General features: G+C 37.9%; 1 protein-coding gene and 1 pseudogene across 4 annotated transcripts; one reads left to right on the top strand and one right to left on the bottom strand.

The window, feature by feature from the left end:
• Positions 1–94: 94 nt before the first annotated feature.
• Positions 95–17,373, bottom strand: LOC113295927 (annotated as a pseudogene).
• Positions 17,374–18,098: 725 nt separating this feature from the next.
• On the top strand, positions 18,099–22,681 carry LOC113293346. 4 transcript variants are annotated; one of them, XR_003332246.1, is made up of 10 exons: positions 18,099–18,378; positions 18,560–18,667; positions 18,759–19,269; positions 19,821–19,864; positions 20,044–20,372; positions 20,459–20,528; positions 20,625–20,762; positions 20,910–20,955; positions 22,202–22,240; positions 22,438–22,681. XR_003332246.1 is itself a non-coding variant. In XM_026542003.1 (7 exons), exons 3-7 carry the CDS (start codon positions 19,165–19,167, stop codon positions 20,686–20,688), a joined length of 612 nt encoding a protein of 203 aa, XP_026397788.1. In that variant the 5' UTR covers positions 18,099–18,378; positions 18,560–18,667; positions 18,759–19,164; the 3' UTR covers positions 20,689–21,477. The 4 variants fall into 4 exon arrangements, 1 of the variants encoding a protein (XP_026397788.1); XR_003332245.1 differs by having other exon boundaries at positions 20,625–20,750; positions 22,182–22,240; XR_003332244.1 differs by having other exon boundaries at positions 20,625–20,750.
• Positions 22,682–23,990: the final 1,309 nt, after the last annotated feature.

The raw sequence follows: 23,990 nt of genomic DNA on the forward strand, positions 1-23,990 counted from the left end.
TGAGTTATGTTCACTATGGCAGAAGCAAATACAAAATTCAGAGTGGTATCCTTTAAGGGTAAAAAAGAGAGGAAAAAACCATGTCATGTTCAATTCATTTCTTACTAAAAACAAGATAGTGAAAGGATACACCAATAGAACCTTCCAAAAACATGAAGAAGTTGTCAAAGTTAACAAGAAGTATCTGAACAACGCCATTGTCACAAAGGTTATTTAATGCCATTAAGTACTTATATTCCCCAATTCGGTCCAAGTAATGTCTGCAGAATGCCAATGTCGAGAAATTCTTGTTGATAGTTGCTAGAAGTTGCTACGCTCTAGGTAGCCTTAGTGGTTTATGCCCAGCATCGAAATTTTTCATATAGTGACTGCATTCCAAATCTTCTCTAACATACCCTTCCCCTGCGATTTTAAGAGATAGATTTGCTTGCTTTAGTCAATAACAACGATAAAAACCTTAACTTTTTAATACCATGGCTCAAGAGAATAGAGGTTACCCGTGGATCCAAATGTTTTTATTGCAAAGAATTCTCCCTCCTCCATTTTCGTTTGTTCTCCTCCTTTCACAATTGGAACTGATTTACCAGCATGAATCTGATAACTTCCAATACTATGTCCATTCAAGTTTCGGATACTTTTCACTATGCAAAGAAAAATATACAGATGGTTAACAAAAAAGCATGACAATACTCCCACAGAAATAAAGCAACACAAAAAGAAAAAGCTTAACTTTCTTAAACAAAAAACTGGTATAAGAAATCTTACCCGGGAATATCTTTCCATTTATTTCCACTTCATATGACTCCATGACCTCTTGGATTGCAGTACCAACATCACAAAGGCGTACATCTATTCCAGCTTCCTAAGCAAGAGATGATTAAAGAGTGAGAATAGAGAAATGGCACTCCCATAGGCCAACATACCTACACGGACACACCCAAACACAAACTTAAATTGCAACAAGCATTCCACATTGGTACCTCTAGAAATTTACCAACATTTTTGCAGCTTGACAATGATAAAATAAGAGGCATTATATGTTAAACTGCTAAGTAGACAAAATTTTAATGAAAACCCTATTTATTAAGTCAAACACTATGAGAGCAAGCCTGCGAAGGGAGTACAAACTACCTTCACTCCAGTATTTGTTGCATCTTGTGTGGCCTTCAGAAGTGGATCAAACATGGGATTAAATGCCACTGTGAATGCACAGTCGATTATATGTCCTGAACAAAGTAAAACAATAAAGTTCAAATAAGTTATTACTTATTAAAATCTAACACATAGTGACAGGAAAACAACACTCAGGCTGCTAAGCCTACTACTTAGAAGACGCATAATAAAAACTTGGAAAAATATTAGGCGGAACATGACCAGTAATGGAATTTTTGTCATACCATCTGTTAGAGCACTGCTCGGTCGAACTCGCATGCGTTGTTATATCAAGTATGTTTGTCAATGTTAGCAATCAAAACTATAAGTCTTGATTTCTAGTCTATTATAGCTAAGTCTCAGACTAGGATATTAAGTGTAGTTGAGCTCAAGGGTTTCATGGCTATTCATCATACAAGTGGAAGGACTACTCAAGGAACCGGTGGAACTTCTCGACAAAAAGGTATGTGAAGACTTGAACTTATCTGTCACTCAAAAGTCTATTTATTCTATCTCCTACTTCTTGAGACAAAAGTCATATGCTATATATATAGACTTAGATTATACACATTTGGTATTTAGAGACGAGTATACCTCGTCTATCTATATCTCGAAATATGTGTTGGTAAGCGTTTCACTTCGACCATGTTTTTCTTTACCTAGTGACGTAAGTCATGATATGTTTCAGTCACTTTGAAAATTGCTTTGACGAGAAATAGTGTAACAACTATATAACATCCTCTAAAAATGTTTCAATGATTGGAATGAGAGTTTAGATTACATAACCATAATGGACATAAGTATGTTGTGGAAACACATATGTGCATAAGTCCTATACTGGAGAATGGCTAGTAGCCAAGTCCGCGAACTGCCGAAGTTTTCAAACCCGAGAATTTCTGCTGGAGTTAACAAACTGTTGCGTAAGCCAAGTCCGCGAACCCAGTTCGCGAACCGGCGAAGTTCTCATCCCGAGAATTTCTGCTGGAGTTTGTAAACTCTATCCAGTACCTCAAGTCCGCGAACCTAGTCTGCGAACTTGTGAAGGTTATATATCTGAAGATGATTTCTGAACTTAAACTTATAAATACTAAGGAATGCTTTTGCAAACCGTGGTTATAAAGTTCATGAACCGATTCATGTGAATCAAATCATCTTTGCTTCAATTGTGTCTAGTGTAGTACATGAGATTTCCTTGCAATTGAACAACTCTCTAACTAGCTCATATGAGTCATTTGAACTAGTTATGGTGAAGAAGAAAGTGGTTGGTATGAAATGCTCAAATGGCTAACCTTTTGGTTGACTATTGTTGAACCAACAATGTACACGTTTGGGTGCGGTTAACAAACCTAGAAGCGTGCATTTCATTTGTGTATAACAATCTAAGATTTCGATCTAACGGTTGAGATATATTAGCTTGAATCTAAATCAGGTTTTCATATAATGGTGGATAGCGTTTGCTTTGTGAGCAAGGCGAAACCCTGATTTGAAAGACTATATAAGGGTACATTTAGCAACTCTACATACTAACCCCCACACCTTACGTGTGATACTAGTTTGCATGATAGATTCGGTTCTCCTTTAACCTTTGGTTTTCTTCTTCTAAAACCAGGTTAACGACTTAAAGACTTCATTGGGATTGTGAAGCCAAACCGATACTACTTTTATCGTAGTTGTGTGATCTGATCTTGCATCTTCTATCGTATGAGTACAATCATATTGATTGGCTTGAGATTTGATATCTCCTATAGGCAAGATATAAAAAGTAATCACAAACATCTTCGTCTCATCGTTTGTGATTCCACAACATCTTGTTTCGCTACATACGATTAAGATTATTGTGAGGTGATTGATTAATCTAGGATGTTCTTCGGGAATATAAGATCGGATTATCAATTGGTTTCTGTTCACCTTGATTTTATATCAAAAGACGAAACAAAAACTTTAGGGTTTTTCTGTGGGAGACAGATTGATTCTTTGATAGACTTGTCTTTGTGAGACAGATTTGTTTATTGTTAAAGCCTGCGATTTTGGGTCGTAGCAACTCTTAGTTGTGGGTGAGATCAGCTAAGGGAATCAAGTGCGTAGTATCCTGCTGGGATCAGAGGCGTAGGGGTGCAATTGTACCTTGGATCAGTGGGAGACTGATTGGGGTTCAACTACAGTCCAGTCCGAAGTTAGCTTGGAGTAGGCTAGTGTCTGTAGCGGCTTAATACAGTGTGTATTCAATCTGGACTAGGTCCCGGGGTTTTTCTGCATTTGCGGTTTCCTCGTTAACAAAACTTCTGGTGTCTGTGTTATTTCTTTTTCGCATTATATTTGTTTATATAATAGAAATAATACAGGTTGTGCGTTAGATCAATCAATTGGATAGTCCGACCTAACGATTGTTGATTGATATTGACTAATCCTTGGATATTGGTCTTTGGTACCATCCAAGTTTATCTCTCTTTGATAAAGACTTGCAGATTTCTATTTGCTTGAGTAAAGATCAAACCGAGAGATTGAGATATAAACTCTTTGATATACTTTTCTATTGATTGAGTCTGACTGTCTAGTTGATTCTCATAAAAAGTATATTGGAGTTTGTCCATACAGATTGCTAAGCGAAATATTGGGTGGTGTTGTTAGATCCCCGCTTTTTCAATTGGTATCAGAGCAGGCAAACACGTTAAGACCTTACAAGTTTGTGTTTGTAGCGATCTGACTATATGGACCATAAAGTCTCAATTGACGCTTCACCAGGTTTAAAAACCAACCGGAGAAAAAAGTCTGATAAATTGGGTGCTCTTCAAAAAGGGTTGGATGAACAAACTCGGATCAACTCTGATCTTGTTGCAGAAATTGCAATTCTTAAGGATTTGATATCTGGTAACGGTTCCTTTGTGAATCCGACAAACTCCAGTTGTTCCTCTTTAAAGAATAGTCGAAAATTAGGTAGTAAGCAACAACAAGTTGTTGTAAAAACTGATGTGACTAGGAACCACTCAGACAAACTTCAAAGCCGTGGCCCATATTGTTGTTGCGATTTTTTCAATCACTTTCAACAAGGTTGTATGTATTTTCAAAAGAGTTTGAATGTTCCTAGTAATCTTTGTAAGAAAACTGAACAACTTCATGATACTCTGAAAGGTCATACAGGAAACTCTAAACAGAGAAGTACTAATAGTATGGGTGCCTTTGCTTTAAGATCTACGTCTCCGTTTCAATGGTTTCTTGATAGTGGATGTAGTAGACAGATGACAGGTGATCTCACGTGGTTCACTTCGTCTATCGACTATGAAGGAGGTCCTGTAACGTTTGGAGCTGGGAGTTGTTGCTACATTAGCAAAAAGGGAACGATCAAACTGCCCGGTGTTCCAGAAATCCATGATGTGGTATACGTAAAAGGTATGACTGCTAATCTTCTTTCTATTAGTCAAATTTATGACAAAGACCATCGAGTTGTCTTCAATGCGAAAGGATGTGACATTGTAGACAAAACTGGGAAAGTAATTTTTGAGGGAACTCGTGGTAAAAAAATTGTTATCTACTCGATACTCAGTTTAACAACCATTGTAATTTGACTAAGGTGGAATCTACACATCTTTGGCATAAGCGTTTTGGTCACATCAATTATCTTCTTCTAACTAAGATCATTAACAAAGAACTTGTTAGAGGCATTCCCAAAATCAATGCAAAGATTGAAGGTGTGTGGTGCCTGTCAAAAGGGTAAGCAAACGAAAGTTCACCACAAATCATCTCGAGATATTCTCACTAAAGCTCCACTTGATTTAATTCATATGGATCTCTTCGGACCAATTCAACAACCCACTGTTGCTGGTAACAAGTACACTTTAGTTATGGTAGATGATTACACCAGATTCGCTTGGGTTGCATTCCTATCTCATAAGAATGAAACTCTTAGTGAATTCAAGATTATTGTTAAAAGGATCCAGAACGAACAAGGTCGCAAACTAGAGAAAATTAGAAGCGATCGTGGAACTGAATTCAAAGACACCAAGATATTTGAATTCTGTGACGAACTGGGGATCATTCAATAATACTCACCACCTATCACTCCTCAAGCTAATGGAGTTGCTGAAAGAAAGAATAGGAATATTCAGGAAATGGCCAGGGTAATGCTCCATAACAAGAACTTACCATTAATATTTTGGGGAGAAGTTGTTTTTACAGCATGTTACTTGATCAACCGTGTGTATTTACGGTCTAAAACCCTTAACACTCCTTATGAGTTGTGGTACGGAAGGAAACCCAACCTACACTATCTCAGGGTGTTTGGAAGTAAGTGCTATATTCTGAAAGATCGAGAACAGAAAGGGAAATTCGACACCAAAAGTGATGAAGGTATATTTCTTGGCTATGCTTCTGATAGTCGTGGTTTTCGAGTATTTAATATCAGAACACAAGTCATGATGTAATCTTCTAATGTTATCATCGACGACATTAGTAACTTTCGTCATGATAATCCTCCTGATGAATTGCCTCCATCCGAGACAATTGAGAAAGTCAAAGAAATTCCAGAATCAGTCGAAGTTAATCCAACAGTTGCTGATCCTGAAATTTCTAGTGACGAGGAGAAGAGCACTGATCAAGGCATTCCTGATGAACAAGAACGTGTCCCTCCACGACATCTCTGGTTTAAAGGAATCATGATCCCAACAGTATTAGTGGGGGAAGAGATTATACGGCCAAAACAAGAGGTCAACTTCAAAATATGTGCAATTTTGGTTGCTATCTTTCGCAAGTAGAACCAAGAAACATTGATTAAGCTCTGAACGATCCCTTTTGGGTGAATGCAATGCATGAAGAGTTAAATCAATTTCAAAGACAAGATGTGTGGAAACTGGTACCTTGTCCTCCCAATGTAAATATTGTTGGTACCAAATGGATATTCAAGAATAGTTTGATGAATTTGGCACGATTGTCATAAACAAAGCTAGACTTGTCGCTCAAGGATATTCACAGATTGAAGGGATTGACTTTGACGAGACTTTTGCTCCTGTGGCACGCATTGAGTCCATTCGTATGTTGTTAGCTCATGCTTGTTTTCTTAAGGTTAAGCTGTTTCAAATGGACATAAAATCCGCGTTCCTAAACGGAATTTTAAAGGAAGAAGTCTATGTCGCTCAACCAAAGGGATTTGAAAACCCTGACTACCCAGATCACGTGCTAAAACTTAAAAAGGCATTATATGGGTTGAAACAAACACCTAGAGCCTGGTTTGAAAAACTCACCACTTCTCTCATTAGAAAAGGTTTTTCAGGAGGCGGAGCTGATAAAACATTGTTCACCAAATGGAGTGGGAAAGATGTGGTTATTGCTCAAATCTATGTAGATGATATCATCTATGGATCAACTTCTGAAATACTTGCAAAGGACTTCCAAGTCTCTCTTGCTAAGGAATTTGAAATGAGTAATGTTGGTGAATTAAAATTGTTCTTAGGTCTACAAATTCAACAACATAAGGATGGAATTTACTTATCCCAAGAGAAGTATGCTCGAGATCTTGTGACAAGGTTCGGATTGGATAAGTGTTCCCCAAAATTGACACCAATGCCCACTACCGGTAAACTACACAGAGATGAGAAAGGAGCGAAAGTGGATCAAAAGTTATATCGATCTATTATTGGTAGCCTTTTGTATCTTACAACTACTAGACCTAATATTTCTTTCAGTGTTGGCTGTTGTGCTAGGTTTCAGGAAAATCCAAAGTAGTCTCATCTTGCAGCCGCAAAAAGGATCATACGATATATTAATCACACTGTCGGGTATGGTCTCTCTTACACTTTCGACACTAACACTGATCTCTCTGCTTATTCAAATGTTGATTAGGCAGGATGTGTAGAAGACAGAAAAAGTACATCAGGGGGTTTCTACTATGTAGGACTTAATCTTGTTGCTTGGCATAGCAAGAAACAAAATTCTCAATCCCTGTCAACATGTGAGGCAGAATATATTGTTGCTGGATCATGCTGTACTCAACTCCCGTGGATGAAACAAATGCTAGTTGATTATGGAGTAATGAAGATATTTTGTGATAACTCTAGCGCGATTCGTATCACTGAGAATCTCGTGGAGCACTCACGAACAAAGCACATTGACATCAGGTACCACTTTATTCATGATCTTTATGAGAATGGTATCATAAGTATGGATTTTGTGCCTTCTGAACAACAATTGGCTGATATTCTCACCAAACCATTAGGTACTGCCACTTTCCAAACGCTTGCGGAGGTCTATTGGTGTTGTTTTGGTTCATTAAAAGCGCTTCTATGACTCTTGCCCCTATGCTATCTTTCGGGCAATTGAGTCTAAAACTCTAGTAGATCTCATTCAGTTTAGTTTTTATAGGGTTGTTTTTGTCTTGTTAGTGTAATTGTTGTGTACAATAAAAATTCTTCTTTTCTCTCGAAATTAAGGCCGCTCTTGTTGTTCCCTTGGGAATGACATCAAATGGGGGAGAGTTCGTTTGAACTTGTGCTTAATGGTCATATCTTGAGGGGTGTGCGGTTGTGGAATTTTAGAGGGGTTATCTTTTATCTTTAAACTCCTTGATGAATGCTATTAGCTTCGGCTATATGATTGCATCTAAATTAAGATGATGTGCGTCCTTTCTTTTAGTCATGAAATGCCTCTTGTGGAAATTTCATTATTGTTAGAGCATAGATCGGTCAACCTCGCATGCGTTGCTATCTCAAGCATGTTTGTCAATGTTAGTGATCAAAATTATAAGTCTTGATTTCTAGCATACATAGCTAAGTCTCGGACTAGGATAGAAAAGTGTAGTTGATCTCAAGGACTTCATGGCGATTCATCATACAACGACGAAGATTATACAAGGAACTGTGGAATTTCATCAACAAAAAGGTATGTGGAGACTTGAACTTATCTATCACTCAAAAGTCTACCTCTTCTATCTCCTACTTCTTATGAGACAAAAGTCGTATGCTATATAGACTAGATCATACACATTTTACATTTCGAGCTGAGCATTCATTGCTTATCTTTTATCTCGAAATCGTGTATTGGTAAATCATTTCGCTTTGATCAAGTTTATCTTCACCTAGTGACGAAAGTCATGAAAAGTTTGAATCACTTTGAGAATTGCTCTGACGTGAATCGGTCTGTGAATAACGGCTACATAGCATCCCCTGAGAATGTCTCAATGATTGAAATGAGAGTTTAGATTACATAACCACGTAATCCTTGAACCGAAGTTTTCGAACTTTGTTGATCAAGAGAAATCGGGAGGATTGTGGAATTGGCTTGCCAAGTCCGCGAACTGTCGGAAGTTCTCGACCGAGAATTTCTACTGGATTTTCCAAAACTCGTTTGTGTGCTAAGTCCGTGAACCAATTCCGCGAACTGGCGGAAGTTCTCTTTCCGAGAATTTCTGCTGAGTTTGGAAAACTCAACCGATTAACTTAAGTCCGCGAACTTGTTTGTGAACTTAAGAGGTTATGATCTAAAGATGTGCTCTGAATATGAAACATTAAATTACTAAGGAATGATTTATGCAAACCGTGGCACTAATGTTCATGAGCCGATTCAATCGAATCGAATCATCTTTGTTTCAATTGTGTCTTGTGTAGTTACATAAGATCTCATAGCAATTGAACAACTCTTTAACTAGTTCATTTGAGCCAATTGAACTAGTTATGGTGAAGAAGAACAAGGTTAATATGAAATGCTCATATGGTTAACCTTTTGGGTTACTATGTTGAACCAACATACACGTACACGTTTGGGCATGGTTTTCACGAACCCAGTAACTGGACTAGGTCCCGGGGTTTTTCTGCATTTGTGGTTTCCTCGTTAACAAAACTTCTAGTTGGTGGTCTTGGGAATGTGTGTAAAATAAGAGAATAAGATAAGCCTACATGGTTATACCGCAAGTGCACGGTGTCGGTTGTAGCTTGTGCAAATATGGGTCGAATCCACAGGGACTAGGGTGTGAGTTGAAGTTTCCTAAGCTAATTCTCTGAGCAGTGAACTAATGAAGCAAAGAGTGACAGTGGCAAATGACAGTTACAATGGCAATGAGCCAAAGGCAGTGAAGTATAGAATGAAGGTACTAGGGTTTTTGAATCTACTTCTTGATCCTAAGCTAAGGCAGCATCTAATCGAATCATGTCTTGTTTCATCTCAGGAAATACTATAATGGGTGATTTATCAACTAATTTTACTAGCATACCCCTAGCATCAGCTGTCTTTCTACAGCACAGCTGATCACAGGTTTACTTGCACAACCAATTAATCTATCAACTCTAAGGCATTTGGGCACAATCCTTCTAATGTACTGAATTTTTAACCATTATCACTCACTTACCCCTAGCATCAGCTGTCTTTCTACAGCACAACTGATCACAGGCTTACTTGTTCAAATGGCTACTAGCAGTCCTAACTCATTTTTAGCACTACAAGAACAATGACATGATTACTAACTATCTTAACATACAATCAAGAGTTTCATCTAAACCCTAGCACATGATACTTAAAACATGCTGGAAATGATTAATAGCTGAAATTGAAATAATATTGACTTCAAAACATGAACTGAAAACAACTTGGAAGCACTGGCTATTCCAGGCCCCTTGGGTGAAGCTCTGGCTAGCCCAGGCATGGTTTCTACAACACCCATAACATCTATTTATACCCAAGATACAAAATTAGGGTTCTTACAAATATTCCCCAAATTACACAGTTGAAATTAGGGTTCGACTTTACCTAATTTGACGTGACAAATCACTCAAGAAGGTCGACCCATTTCTTCTCTGACTCTCCTGCTCCTCTCCATGCCTTCCAATTGCGTTTCTAACTCGACCTATTCTATTGATTTCTTACCTAGGGTTTCAGAGAGAAATCAGGGAAGAAATCGAGAGAATAGATGGCTAGAAGTTTAGGGGAATGATGGGTTTCGGTGAGGGATAGCCATGATGGCTTTTGGTGGTTGATTGTGGTGGTTGAGGCAGTGGAGTTGGCGGAGTTGGTGGTGAAGGTGAGGCTGTTGCAGACGGAGTGGAGAAGATGGAGGTGGAGTCGATGGAATTAGGGATAGGGGTGTGTTTGGTTCTGCGGGTATAGGTGTTAGGTGTTTGGGTGTTGAGCGGTTTTCATCAAGTCTTGATGATTCGCGAAGCTGAGCCGTGGGATGCGGAAATGATAGATTGATCTAACGGCTACAAGTGAAGAGGCTAGTATCGACCGTCGGATGCCTGATACAACGAAACTGACGGCTCAAGATGGAGTTAGGTGCTGTAGTGTTAGACAAGAGCTTCAGACTTTGATGTACTGGCGATGCTGCGACCATTGGATTCAGATGTGATCCAATCTGACGGCTAGAAAGGGAAACGGGTATGGATATAGGAAATGGGTTTGGGTAAGGGTTTTGGACCTTGGGTATGCCAAGCCCATATCTTCTTTAAGAACAATTCTTCCTTGTTAAGCCCATTTCTAGCCTTTTGGTCTTGTGCACAACATTCCTCGCGGCTTCCTTGCATAATTCCTCTCGGCTTCCACCACTTTTCTGCTCTTTTCGCTCCGTAATTCCATCCAAACTTTATTTAGAACCTAAAAATACAAAATTAATTAAGAAAAGTATTTATTCTTGAAAACAATGAAAATACAGAATATGGGATAAAATGGAGCATTAGAGCACAAAAGATGAGTTAATTGCCAAGAAAAAGATATAGAAATATGCACTTTTTAGCACTCATCAAATACCCCCAAACCTGAATTTTACTTGTCCTCAAGTAAAACAAAACTAAGGAAATCCTACCTATACCACTGTCGCTGGTCTCTCGAATGCATTTAGCGTATGCACTAAGCCTTTTAAACCACTAAGTGTCCCTAGTGGACGAGTGAAGTCTCGTGAAGGTTTGCTTAGAACGTACCTACAAAGTTCTAGGCCAAAATATAAGCTCAGATTCCATGAAATGTGACATGTGCAAGACAATAGAAGCTCATAGCAAAATGGAGATGTCAATCTAGCTATCAAAGGCACAATCCTAGCACTGATAACAACTAAAGAAACGTGATAAGAGTGTAAAGTGTATCTACACATGTTTCTAGAATGACCTGAAGTTATGACTACTAATCACCAAGAGATAGTTTTTAGGCTAAGAACCGAATTCTAAGCCAAGCTAGCTGTCCGGCTTTACGAGAATTGTGAATGTTCACCCAATGAGTTGGTGATATTTCAGTTTACCCGCGTTATACATCGATGGCTGCACCCTCCTTGCTTATTACAAGACTATTTACAACAAAAAGATGACTCTTTGCATGACTCTTATTTACATTGATTACTCTCTTTTATTTTTGGAACAAGAGAGAATATTGTCTTTAACATGACAAAACATGGAATAAATAAATACTTGATTGATTTTTTTATTTTTTATTTTTTATTTTTTATTTTTTTGAAGAAATAACTTTGATCTTTACAACATAGTGACACTTTTGATACATGAACAAAAAAGAAAAACATAATTACATGACTCTTAGCAAGAGGTGGCCCTTATCGAATGCATCTGGTCAAATTCTATGGTTGCTTTTCTTAACGTATCCTATAACTTCTATCCCAGCCAACCAAAGAACAAGCTAGTAAAGTCTCATTCAGTATTCTAAAGTGATTGGCAATCTAACTTCCTATCAAACACCTTGAAGATCGAGGCTATACATGTATTGGTAGATCGTGCGCGTGCAAGTTTCTTATCACATGTGAATTGTGCTAGAATCAGGGTGCCTAAATATCTAGACTAAGAATCCTTATGTTTACATACATGCACAAGAGTCAACATTTCAAGGTAAATGAGCTCCATTTTTATGATTTTTTTCATTTTTTTTCATTTTTTTTTTCAATTTTTTCAAAAAGAATTCAAAAAGAAGGAGTTCTTGTTTTCAATTATGGCATGTGATTGTGGTATCTACTCTATACCCCCAAACCTAAACTAAACATTGTCCTCAATGTTTCAAAAGATGTAAAGAATTATAATACAACATATGGAGAGGATTATGCTGAGTAGAGAAGAAGGAAAGAGAATACCCGATTTCGGCGAAAGCAAGATTAGAACTCCGTTATTCAAGGCAAAAATCCAACATTTTTTTAGCCGAGATCATATTGGATTAGCACTATATATACAAAAGAAACAAAAGATTTAACTAAGAAACTATCTACTAGATTTTATACAAGAAAATTTGGTTTTTAATGGGATTGGACTTTTTGGGAAAAATTTGGTTTTGTCGAGAGACATTTGGTTTTGATGGGAAAAAGAAAATTTCTGGTTTTCAGGGAAACATTTGGAAAACTTTGGTTTTTATGGGAGAAAAACATTTGGTTTTTAATGGGATAAGGAGACCAAGCCCACTGTTGGGTTTTGCGAAGCCCAGCTACGTTTTTGAAAAACAGGCCCACTGCTGGTGAGTAAAGCTCACTGTTGGTTTTTGGAATTTTGAAATTTTGGCCCACTCGAACTTTGGTTCAGGCCCACAGTTCAGAAACAAGCCCAGGTAACAATTTGAAATTTGGGCTCTTAAATAGCCAAAGGTCGAGGCCCAACTGGGCTTTGAAAACGTTTTCTGTTTTTGGGTCAAGCCCACAGTGTAAATGTTTAGTTTTCAAATGGATGTTAAGCCCACAGTCCCAGAAATTTAGTTGGGCTTTGGCTAGCTACTAACTAAAATATGAGGCCCAACTGGGCTTTCAAAAGTTCAGTTTTCTTTAATTAAAACAACAGGCCCAAATCAATCTAAAACCACAAGCCCACAAGAAATTAAACAAACAAGCCCACAAGAAATTAGTTACAAACCCAACAGAAAATATAAGCCCAAATGTTGGGTTTAATATTACAAGCCCACAAGAAAAATGGAAGCCCACAGTTTGGGTTCTCTTAATGGGTTTAGGCTTACTTGCTTAAGCACAGCCCAGCTGTTCAGTTTGGTTGCAAAAGCCCAGTTGGCTTTGGAGCTAAGCTTGTGTAGCCCAGTTGTGTTTTGGTCTAGTTACAGCAGCAGCAGACAACAACACAAGATCAACTCAGCAACAGCAATAGGCTTGGCCTGGCAGGAAACAGCAGCAGCACCAGGTCAGTTTGTGGCAAGGTCACAGCAACAACAGTAGGGGCAACAGCTTCAGCAACAGCAGCTCTGCTGCAGCACCACAGGTAACAACAACAGCACCATTTGGGCTTCACAGCAGCACAACATCACCAGAGGTTTGTTCTCAGCCTCACAGCAAGGTCACAATACCTGGTCACTCAACAAAAATGTCAAGGACAGCAAAGAAAGGCAGTGAACAAGAACTGTAACACAAGATTGACTGCAAGAATGTAAAGATGACTAATATGCAAATATGATATGCAATCAGGACAGCAAGATGCAATGAGTATGCAATGCAAAGATGAATATGCAGTAATGAATGCAAGTTATGATGAGATAAATGCTTACACTAAATGATTATACTAAATGCAAGATGCAGATGCTCTAAGTTACAGTTAGACTAAGTTACAGCTAAAGATACAAAATTACAGCTACACTAAAACAGCAACATTAAAGCTATACTAAGTTACACTACAGGTGGAAAACAGAAAGGCAAGAGTAATTTTTTTTTCTTTCAACTACACAGCACCAGTCCCCGGCAACGGCGCCAAAAACTTGGTGGGCTTGGGAATGTGTGTAAAATAAGAGAATAAGAGAAGCCTACATGGTTATACCGCAAGTGCACGGTGTCGGTTGTAGCTTGTGAAAATACGGGTCGAATCCACAGGGACTAGGGTGTGAGTTGAAGTTTCCTAATCTAATTCTCTGAGCAGTGAACTAATGAAGCAAAGAGTGACAGTGGCAAATGACAGTTACAATGGCAATGAGCCAAAGGCAGTGAAGTATAGAATGAAGGTACTAGGGTCTTTGAATCTGCTTCTTGATCCTAAGCTAAGGCAGCATCTAATCGAATCATGTCTTGTTTCATCTCAGGAAATACTATAATGGGTGATTTATCAACTAATTTTACTAGCATACCCCTAGCATCAGCTGTCTTTCTACAGCACAGCTGATCACAGGTTTACTTGCACAACCAATTAATCTATCAACTCTAAGGCATTTGGGCACAATCCTTCTAATGTACTGAATTTTTAACCATTATCACTCACTTACCCCTAGCATCAACTGTCTTTCTACAACACAACTGATCACAGGCTTACTTGTTCAAATGGCTACTAGCAGTCCTAACTCATTTTTAGCACTACAAGAACAATGACATGATTACTAACTATCTTAACATACAATCAAGAGTTTCATCTAAACCCTAGCACATGATACTTAAAACATGCTGGAAATGATTAATAGATGAAATTGAAATAGTATTGACTTCAAAACATGAACTGAAAACAACTTGGAAGAACTGGCTATTCCAGGCCCCTTGGGTGAAGCTCTGGCTAGCCCAGGCATGGTTTCTACAACACCCATAACATCTATTTATACCCAAGATACAAAATTAGGGTTCTTACAAATATTCCCCAAATTACACAGTTGAAATTAGGGTTCGACTTTACCTAATTTGACGTGACAAATCACTCAAGAAGGTCGATCCATTTCTTCTCTGAATCTCCTGCTCCTCTCCATGCCTTCCAATTGCGTTTCTAACTCGACCTATTCTATTGATTTCTTACCTAGGGTTTCAGAGAGAAATCAGGGAAGAAATCGAGAGAATAGATGGCTAGAAGTTTAGGGGAATGATGGGTTTCGGTGAGGGATAGCCATGATGGCTTTTGGTGGTTGATTGTGGTGGTTGAGGCAGTGGAGTTGGCGGAGTTGGTGGTGAAGGTGAGGCTGTTACAGACGGAGTGGAGAAGATGGAGGTGGAGTCGATGGAATTAGGGATAGGGGTGTGTTTGGTTCTGCGGGTATAGGTGTTAGGTGTTTGGGTGTTGAGCGGTTTTCATCAAGTCTCGATGATTCGCGAAGCTGAGCCGTGGGATGCGGAAATGATAGATTGATCTAACGGCTACAAGTGAAGAGGCTGGTATCGACCGTCGGATGCCTGATACAACGAAACTGACGGCTCAAGATGGAGTTAGGTGCTGTAGTGTTAGACAAGAGCTTCAGACTTTGATGTACTGGCGATGCTGCGACCATTGGATTCAGATGTGATCCAATCTGACGGCTAGAAAGGGAAACGGGTATGGATATAGGAAATGGGTTTGGGTAAGGGTTTTGGACCTTGGGTATGCCAAGCCCATATCTTCTTTAAGAACAATTCTTCCTTGTTAAGCCCATTTCTAGCCTTTTGGTCTTGTGCACAACATTCCTCGCGGCTTCCTTGCGTAATTCCTCTCGGCTTCCACCACTTTCTGCTCTTTTCGCTCCGTAATTCCATCCAAACTTTATTTAGAACCTAAAAATACAAAATTAATTAAGAAAAGTATTTATTCTTGAAAACAATGAAAATACAGAATATGGGATAAAATGGAGAACTAGAGCACAAAAGATGAGTTAATTGCCAAGAAAAAGATATAGAAATATGCACTTTTTAGCACTCATCACTAGTGTTTGTGTTATTTCTTTTCTGCATTATATTTGTTATATAATATAAATAATACAAGTTGTGCGTTTAGATCAATCAATTGGATAGTCCGACCTAACGGTTGTTTGATTGATATTGATTGATCCTTGGACATTGGTCTTTGGTACCGTCCAAGTTAGTTCTTGTATTTGATTAGTACTCACAGTTTCTGTTTGAGGAAAGCAAATCAAGAAAGAGATATAAAATCGTTGATATACTTTTAGTTGATTGAGTCTTGTTGATTCTCTTAAAAGTATATTCGTGTTTGTCCATACAGATTGCTAAGCGAAATATTGGGTGGTGTTGTTAGACCCCCGCTTTTTCACCTGCTACAACTTCATCTTTGCTAACCACAACTCCTTGCTGCTTGGTCTCAACTAGCCATCCCTCCTTACACAACTTCTTCCTCCAGTATCTGACTTGTTTACTCATAATTTTAGTTGCATCTCTGCCTGCTTCAAACTCAGCAACATCAAAACCCTTTTCCTGCAATTTTAACATCCACACAAACCGAGACCAACACGGATTCAAGCCTGCATTACAGTGCCATTGCATCCATCCCCAGCTCCATGCCTGCAACAACATCTCACCAATTCTACACTTTCTGTAACTTCATGAAACAGTACCACATCTATGTTCTACATATTATACAAAACGGAAGAATTATGATGTTTAACTATTCTACAAATCCCTAAATGAAGAAAAGTTCAACCTGTCGGTGAACTTCAGCTGCCTGGCGAACAATATTGTATAGATAGGTTTTTCAAGGCGTTCCATTTCCCTCTTTTCTTCAGAAGTAGTTCTCTACAGGTTACTAATAGCAAAAAGGAAATCAAGAAAGATAAATCCCACAAAAGTAATAAGATGTGTGAAACTAATTTAGAAGAGAATGTGCTTCTTAAATATCCAATGCAAATTAATTTTTTCTATTTCCGTGGATTTAAGAAAAAAGAGAAACAGAATGAGACTTATGATTCAATAGTAAAAAAGAGAATTATATTATGGGTGATTACATACATTGTAAGCTTGCCCGACAAAATAATTCCCTAAAAAACAACTAAAGCCCAAACAACAAACAACTAACTAAAACTAAAACTCTTAATAGGATGAGAATCAATCTCAAAGACATCTTCTTAAACTAAAACTAACTGAAACATACTAACATCTTCTTAAATAACAAACAACTAAGTGATTCTCATAATCAATCTCAAAGATAATCTTTACTGAAACCTTGCTGGAGGTGCTTCTATATAATATGGATATGGATGAGAATGAGGTATTTCGTATGAAAATCGAGCATGTTCAAAATCAGTAGAATTTCTTATGGTTTGATTGAGAAGAATGGGTACTGATTGTCTTCTTAGACTACCCAAATAGCCCATCTCCAAGTCTTGATTCTTTGGTTTTCTTCCCCTTTTATACTTCATGCACAAAATCCCCCCAATGGCAGATACAATTGAAGACGTTATTGCCCCGATTATTGCATAAACAACTGTCTTCCCCAGCTGAAAAACTTCTTTTTTGGGAATTTGCACATGATTAACAAGAGGAGGAGGAGAAGTAACATTGCCAGAAACAAAAGGGCTTCCAGGGATTGTTGTTTGTTGAGAAGATACATGTGTAACATAAGAAACCAACACAAAAATCAGAATAACAAACTTCCCCATGGTGAGTGTGTGGAGAAGAGAGAAAAACTACTTTCTGCAAGTTAAAGAAAGAAAGCATTGTTTGGAGAAGAAAGCAAGTTTGAAAGAAAGCACGATATTATCTTGCAAGTTTGGAGGTATTTTATAGGGTGGGTCATGGGTGGGTACTGCTATAAATGCGGTCAAGGTTAACCCGAGAAACAAAAATGGGATAGATTTGTGAAAAATCTTATTTAGTTAGATAGGGTCGATTGTTGAGTCGTATGAGGTTAATTTCACAATTAGCAAATAAGATTGTAAAAAAGCTATCTCTGCCGGTCTTCTTAGTCATCTTGATTGAGCTGGTGATTAGGAAAAGTGGACAGAATAGTATGTTGAAACTCTTGGTTTTGCTAACTTAGTTAGTGATCTTGGATCAGGTACACCAAATTCATGATATAGCAACCCAGATTAGTAACAGAGCTAGAGCTGTTGCTAATTAGGAACCAAGAATATATATGTTGCTAAAGTTTAGCAACAGCTGATTTCTGTTTGTAAATCATAACTGTCGTTTTGCTGTTGCTATTAGCAACTGCGGAGAAAATAGACGTGCCAGCAGTTCGTGTGGATGGAAACACTTTTAAGTATTTTTTCGCCCAGTCAACTGGAGTTGTTTTGGAACTGAAACATTATTCCACCCCTTTAACCATATTCCTATACTTATCTCTTTCTTCTTCACTTTACGAACTCCCTCACTTGAACCTTCAGCAGCCGTGAGACCCTCTCTTCCCCAAGTCTCGTTTCTCTTTCTTCCTCTAGATCTACAGATTCTCAATCTTTACGCTTCTATTGATCTCTATCTCTTACTATTTATTCTCAGTTTCTTCCTTTTCTGTTTTTGTTCTCTCTCAATACTTAGGTTTTGATTTTGTTTCTGACTCATGTTGTTTGTTTGAAGCGACAAAGAATACCCAAAACCCAGAAGACGGACCCCTCTTCAAACATCATCATCAATGGCTGGCGATTACCAAAATCTGGGTTATATGGGTAACTATCTCTTCTCTATTTTTATCTATTTTCCACAAAATTTTCAATTAGGGTTTCTGTAATTTAGAGCTTTTGAAATCGATTTGTTGAACTCATAGATACGAGGACGATATTCAAGTTTGAGCGATCATCAATTTCAGGCCCTATTTTTGATTCTTTTACTTTGGTTCAAACTTTGTAGGAACTACAAGAGATGGCTTTAACAATAATCGACGGGAAGCTCATTCAATTAGCTACTATTGATCATCTGTTTTGCTTTTAAATCTTTTCGAGCAATCGTAAACTTCAGGTTTTATTTGTTGATTCTAACCCCTTAGCTAAATGTTTATTTCAGTTTCTGGTTGCATAGAATTGATGTTGAAATCTTATTTTTGGTGCAGGTGCACATTCAGAAATGCTTGGGCATAGTTCGAAGAAATGGGTTGCTTATTCTTTGCTGAGTCTATATGGTTTCCTTTGTGAAATTATTTATGATGTTCATAGTATATTTATGGTCTGCAATTGGGACTTCTGATGTTGTGAGAGCTCTACTGCTGCTCAAGTTAGTCGAAGATTTCTTTCCTGGTGTAACAAGAAAAAATCCCTAAATCTAATTCGATATATATCAGTTAGGGCTACGTATCAAAATTAAAATTGATTGGGAATTTGTTACAATAACTTAAAATCTCTGAGTTGAAAAGATATCCAGAAACTAGAGAACCATTAGAACAACTTGAAGATGCATTGAGAAGGTATTATATTCTTGTGAATAGTTGTCAGGATAAGAGTTATCTTTATCTTTTGGCAATGGGTTGGAAAATTGTTTATCAATTTAGAAAGGCTCAGAGTGAGATTGATCGTTACTTAAAGCTCGTTCCTCTTATTACCCTCATCGATAATGCAAGCTTTAAGGTATTGTCTTCATCTTACATCTGGTCTACAAATTCTATTATGATTTGATTATGAAATTTTGGTTTATGTTGTATTTTTGTTGTGTATGGGTCCATCTGATAATTGCAGTCAAAGGGTGATTTTGTACTCCTTGATGAAGTTCTTAGGAGTAATTTTTGTTATTTGTTTTGTTTTTTATTTCATATAGCTGCAATTTAACAAGGAATATGATCAGTGTATACCCTACTAGTTGAGAATTGGTGAGCCTTACTTTATTATATCCTGTTTGACTCTGCGAGTGGATCTAGTTTATTTAAATTATAGACCACGTGTTATGTTACATCGTTCGAACTTACAGTCTTGAATAACTGATGCAAGTAAAAGACGGGGTTACTTTCTTGTCCTACAACGCCGTTGTTGTTAAACACAAGTTAAATAAGAGGAAGATGTAGTCTTGTAGAGATAATAATAATAATTATGTGCAAGGGACCATGAACATCCTTGATAAGTTGTTTCTTTGTTGAGTGTAAGTTTGATTAATTTATTCGTGTTTTCCTTTTTCGGATTGGCAGGAGAGACTGAAAGACATCGAAAGAGATCAACGAATGACACAATGGTGCTGTCTTATCCAAAATTATATCCCCTTAATTTGTGTAGAAATTGTTTGTTCCCTAAAATTAATATGAAAACTAGCCACTTCCATTGTTTGAGCCCACACTTCTCTTGAAACATTTTATTTCCTGCTCATGTTTCACAAACTGACTTCTATTTTGTTTTGTTTCTTATCTGTTTTAGGGAAAAGATGGTGCTGCAGACTCAATTTTCTCAAGTTCGGACACCTGTTGCGGTGACACCTCTACCCCCAGGTATTGCGACATATCATATCATCTTGGAGGACCTTGACCTCCTCATCCTCAATAGATGTATTTTAGTTAAGGTGGTCCTGTATTTGTTCGATAATATGCAACTTATCGTTTCCAACCCAACTATTGCCTGGGATGAGGCCAAGTGTTTCCCCAAACTTTATGATGCCATACCCGCTCCAGCAACAATGGCATCTTGGACAAAGAATGAGTGCGAGGAGACCTGGGAACCCACAACAACAGATGCAGCAACAACATCAGGTTTAGTTTTCTTTAATCTGTAATGAGAATTTACTGTAGCCTTAGGTTTAATTTTTTCATTCTTTGGGGTTTTGATATTTGTGTAGAGGCTTCTGCAAGTATGGTTAAATATCACGGGAACCTTATGGAGTGTGGATACAGAGCACTAATATTCAGGTATCCTGAACTCTACAGCTTTGTTGAATTCTGACTGAACTATAAGTCTGTTAGATTAGTTGTTTCCTGAAATCATATAATCTTGGCATTGAGTAGGGGTTGTAAACTGAAAAAGGTGGTGCGGGCATTGAAGAGAATGTGCTTTTCAGGGATACCGTGATTTGTGTACTATATATTGGGAGTGAACATGAGGTCACTTGTTTTCAATAACTTACTATAAAGGTAAGTTGCTGGGTAAGTTACATCTGTCGTTCTGTAGCAATGTGCTTACAATTTATATACATTTCTTCAATAAATACTTCATGTATCTATTGTAAAAACTTTTGTAATTTATTGCCATGAACACGATAAATTTCACTTCTTGTTATTGTGTTGTTTTAGGTACCTTCAAGGCTATGACAATAATCTGATTATCCTCACTATAAAGGTAAGATACATAGAAAACCTCCTGAGTCCTGCTTTAGTTACCTTTCTTTTGCATGAATTTGAATACTGAAATTAGATATTAAGATAGTTTTGCATTTGAGTAATTTTACAAAAGACTTGTTAACATCAACATCATAGTAGAAATATGGTAGTTGTAGACTGGGACTAGGATTCACAGGTTGGCGTTTTAGAACATAGCAAGGATTTTCATATCAATATTTGTAGATACAATATGATCACATGATCATAGAAAGCTATATCTAACTTGTACAGACATTAAAGTTTAATGGCTAGTTAGAGCTATCCGACTCAGTAGCATTGCCAGTATATGTCGAAAAGACTGTTCAGCATGTGGTGATACTTCAGTTACTTTTAAACTGTTGAAATTGTGTTGCTTTCTGTAATATTGAAGTCTCTAAGAGCGTCCACAGTGGTGCGAGCATAACTAAAGACCAAAGACTAAAAAAAAAGATCAAATTTGGGTTTAGTCCATCCTGTGGCGTAGCGGGTGACGAGTAAATTTGATCGCGCGTTGATATAAAGTCCGCTTCATCGTCCAGCGTAGATAAAGATTACGCCTGGCATTGGGCGTTGATAAAGATAACGCCTGGTATGGGGCGTTGATAAAGACAACGCCTGTATGGGGCGTGAACTATAGCAACGCCTGGTGTGTGGGACGGAGATTATACGTTCGCACGGATTCAAAAAAAAAAAAAAAAATGGGGCGTTGATAAAGACAACGCCCCAAGCAAAGTTTTCAAAACTTTTCAAATTTGGGATCATGACTATATCAACGCCTGGGTGTCCGGCGTTAACTTTACGTACGCCCCATCCAGGCGGACATTATACCAACGCCCCATCCAGGCGGACATTATACCAACGCCCTGCATCAGGCGTTAACTTTACGAACGCGCGGCTACAGGCGGACATTATACCAATGCCCGTCGGGTAGGCGGACATTATATAAACGTCCGACTATATTTGGATTTGGTCTTAATCGCCGACCAAATTTGGTCCGAGTTTTACTCTTTGATCAAATTTTGATCGATGGTCCGTCCCACTACGCCAGCCCACTCGACACCAAATTTGGGTTTAGTCGTCCACTGCAGTTGCTCTAAGCTTATACAGTTGGCATTTTCTTCTGTTTTTGCTTCAAATAATTGTCTTACAGAGTTGAGTTTAGGAATTTGATATATCTATATCTTGAAATGGTTCTTACTTATACAGAATACGTTCTTTTCTTTCAGACTGCCAAATACAAGAAGGGAAGTTGAATATTGAACCAGGTAAACCTAGTCTGGCATTTCGTTTTAGATCGTCAATGGCTACAATCATCAGTCACAACAATTCCGTGTCTTCTATAGTTTAGACCACATCACTCCATTTATATATAGTTCTCCATTCTTGCTAAGGAAAATGGCACCCAGAACAAGCTTCAATTTTACGCGGGTTTCTAAATTTTTACTGTTTGTGTAATTTGTAGTTTGATGATGCTTGTCCTACCAGTGATGAGAAGCAGTCTATTAAGTTCCGGCTTTGGCTTTGATGAGCTTGGTCGATTCAGGTTAACTTTTGTATGCTTATACTTGGTTATGATAAATTAGGTCACCCATCCATGTATGAATCTCAACATTTAACATTATATGTCAATTACAAGATTTAATCTTCTTCATCATCTCAGTAGTTGCCTGTGATACTTATACACATTCATATCTCCAACTATGATACTTGAGTTCACATTGATGAATCTTTTTTTTTCTTTTGAAGAAATCTTATGAATCTTTGTGGGTTATTAGATTGCTTCATTACAGCTGATGAATCAATTATAATTGAATGTTGAATGTGAGGAATTGAATCATCAGAATAGGAGAATCAGGGTAATTGCAGAATAAATTGGGAGGGAGATTGATGTTGACTAGGTCAACGAATACTTGACCCTTTTTTGTTGTTGTTGCAAATATAAGCAATGTAGAGAATATGTTGCTAAATCTGAACCAGAGCAACTATATCCCGTTCTACTAAAAATCATCCCAGAATAACTCTAAAATTAGCAACAGAGTAGAACAGCTGCTGCTTGTTGCTAAATTTTTGTTTCGCAACAGATACCTCCGTTGCTGACTGAAATTAGCAACAGAGCTATAGCTGTTGCGAGAAACTGCGACGGGGTGTTTAGCAACGGCAAAATCTGTTGCAAGCCAGGTCAGCAACAAAGTTAAGCTGTTGCTAAACGTTAAATTTGGTGTAGTTTCATCCGGAATGTCTGGCCCATCAGATCGGTCATCACCAAGTTAGTAGTTTCCGTCTGGGTATGCGTCCTTGGATTGTTGTCGCATATTCAGCTCCTGTTGCAGCCATTTCCTAGTACCATGACCAAAATGAACTTTTGCTTCCATCATCTCTTCCAAATTAATGTTCCAATATCTTCTTGTCATTTCTCCCACGCTTATATTTGGTGGAATCTGGCGTATCTTAACCAAACCCTTTGCATGGGCCCTTCGCGCCCTTGTATGGTCCGGGGAGGCTTACTCTCAGATTGGGCAGTAAGGGTCTGGGAAGGGCAATCACTTATTCTTAAAACCAGCATTCTTAAGACCAAAGAGTCGGGCGGAAAGGGGAGGGGGGGGGGGAAGCTCTCTGTTCCTGGTTCTTCTGTAGCTGGATTCTCCAGTACTGCAAGAATCCTTAGAATGTGAGTGCACCAGTATCAATCTCGCATGGGCACGGTCAAATTGGAGACATTTTGGGTGTATATTCATTAAATAATTTGTACATTTGTAATTTACTGATTTATTTTTTTTTTCTGTGAAAATTTTGCACTTGTAATTTTATTTTTCCATAGTTACTTTGAATTATAGGTTTATTGAGAAAATTCTTGTTTGGGATGATAGTCGGTTAAAGTAATGATATGATTTTCACAACTAACTTAACGGTATATTTTAGAAGGGTTCTATTGAAAAGTAATTAGTTGTACTTTTGGAATTAAAAAATCAATTATAATGATAATTTTGAAAATTTTACTTGAAGCGATAAACAAAT

The sequence above is a fragment of the Papaver somniferum genome, chromosome 7 (assembly GCF_003573695.1).
Source record: "Papaver somniferum cultivar HN1 chromosome 7, ASM357369v1, whole genome shotgun sequence".
NCBI lineage: Eukaryota > Viridiplantae > Streptophyta > Magnoliopsida > Ranunculales > Papaveraceae > Papaver > Papaver somniferum.

Coding starts and splice junctions, on each gene's coding strand:
- LOC113293346 (XM_026542003.1), top strand. CDS start 19,165: ATGGGTTGGAAAATTGTTTATCAATTTAGAAAGGCTCAGAGTGAGATT. Junction 19,270..19,820: donor TCGATAATGCAAGCTTTAAG/GTATTGTCTTCA, acceptor TCGGATTGGCAG/GAGAGACTGAAAGACATCGA. Junction 19,865..20,043: donor GATCAACGAATGACACAATG/GTGCTGTCTTAT, acceptor TATCTGTTTTAG/GGAAAAGATGGTGCTGCAGA.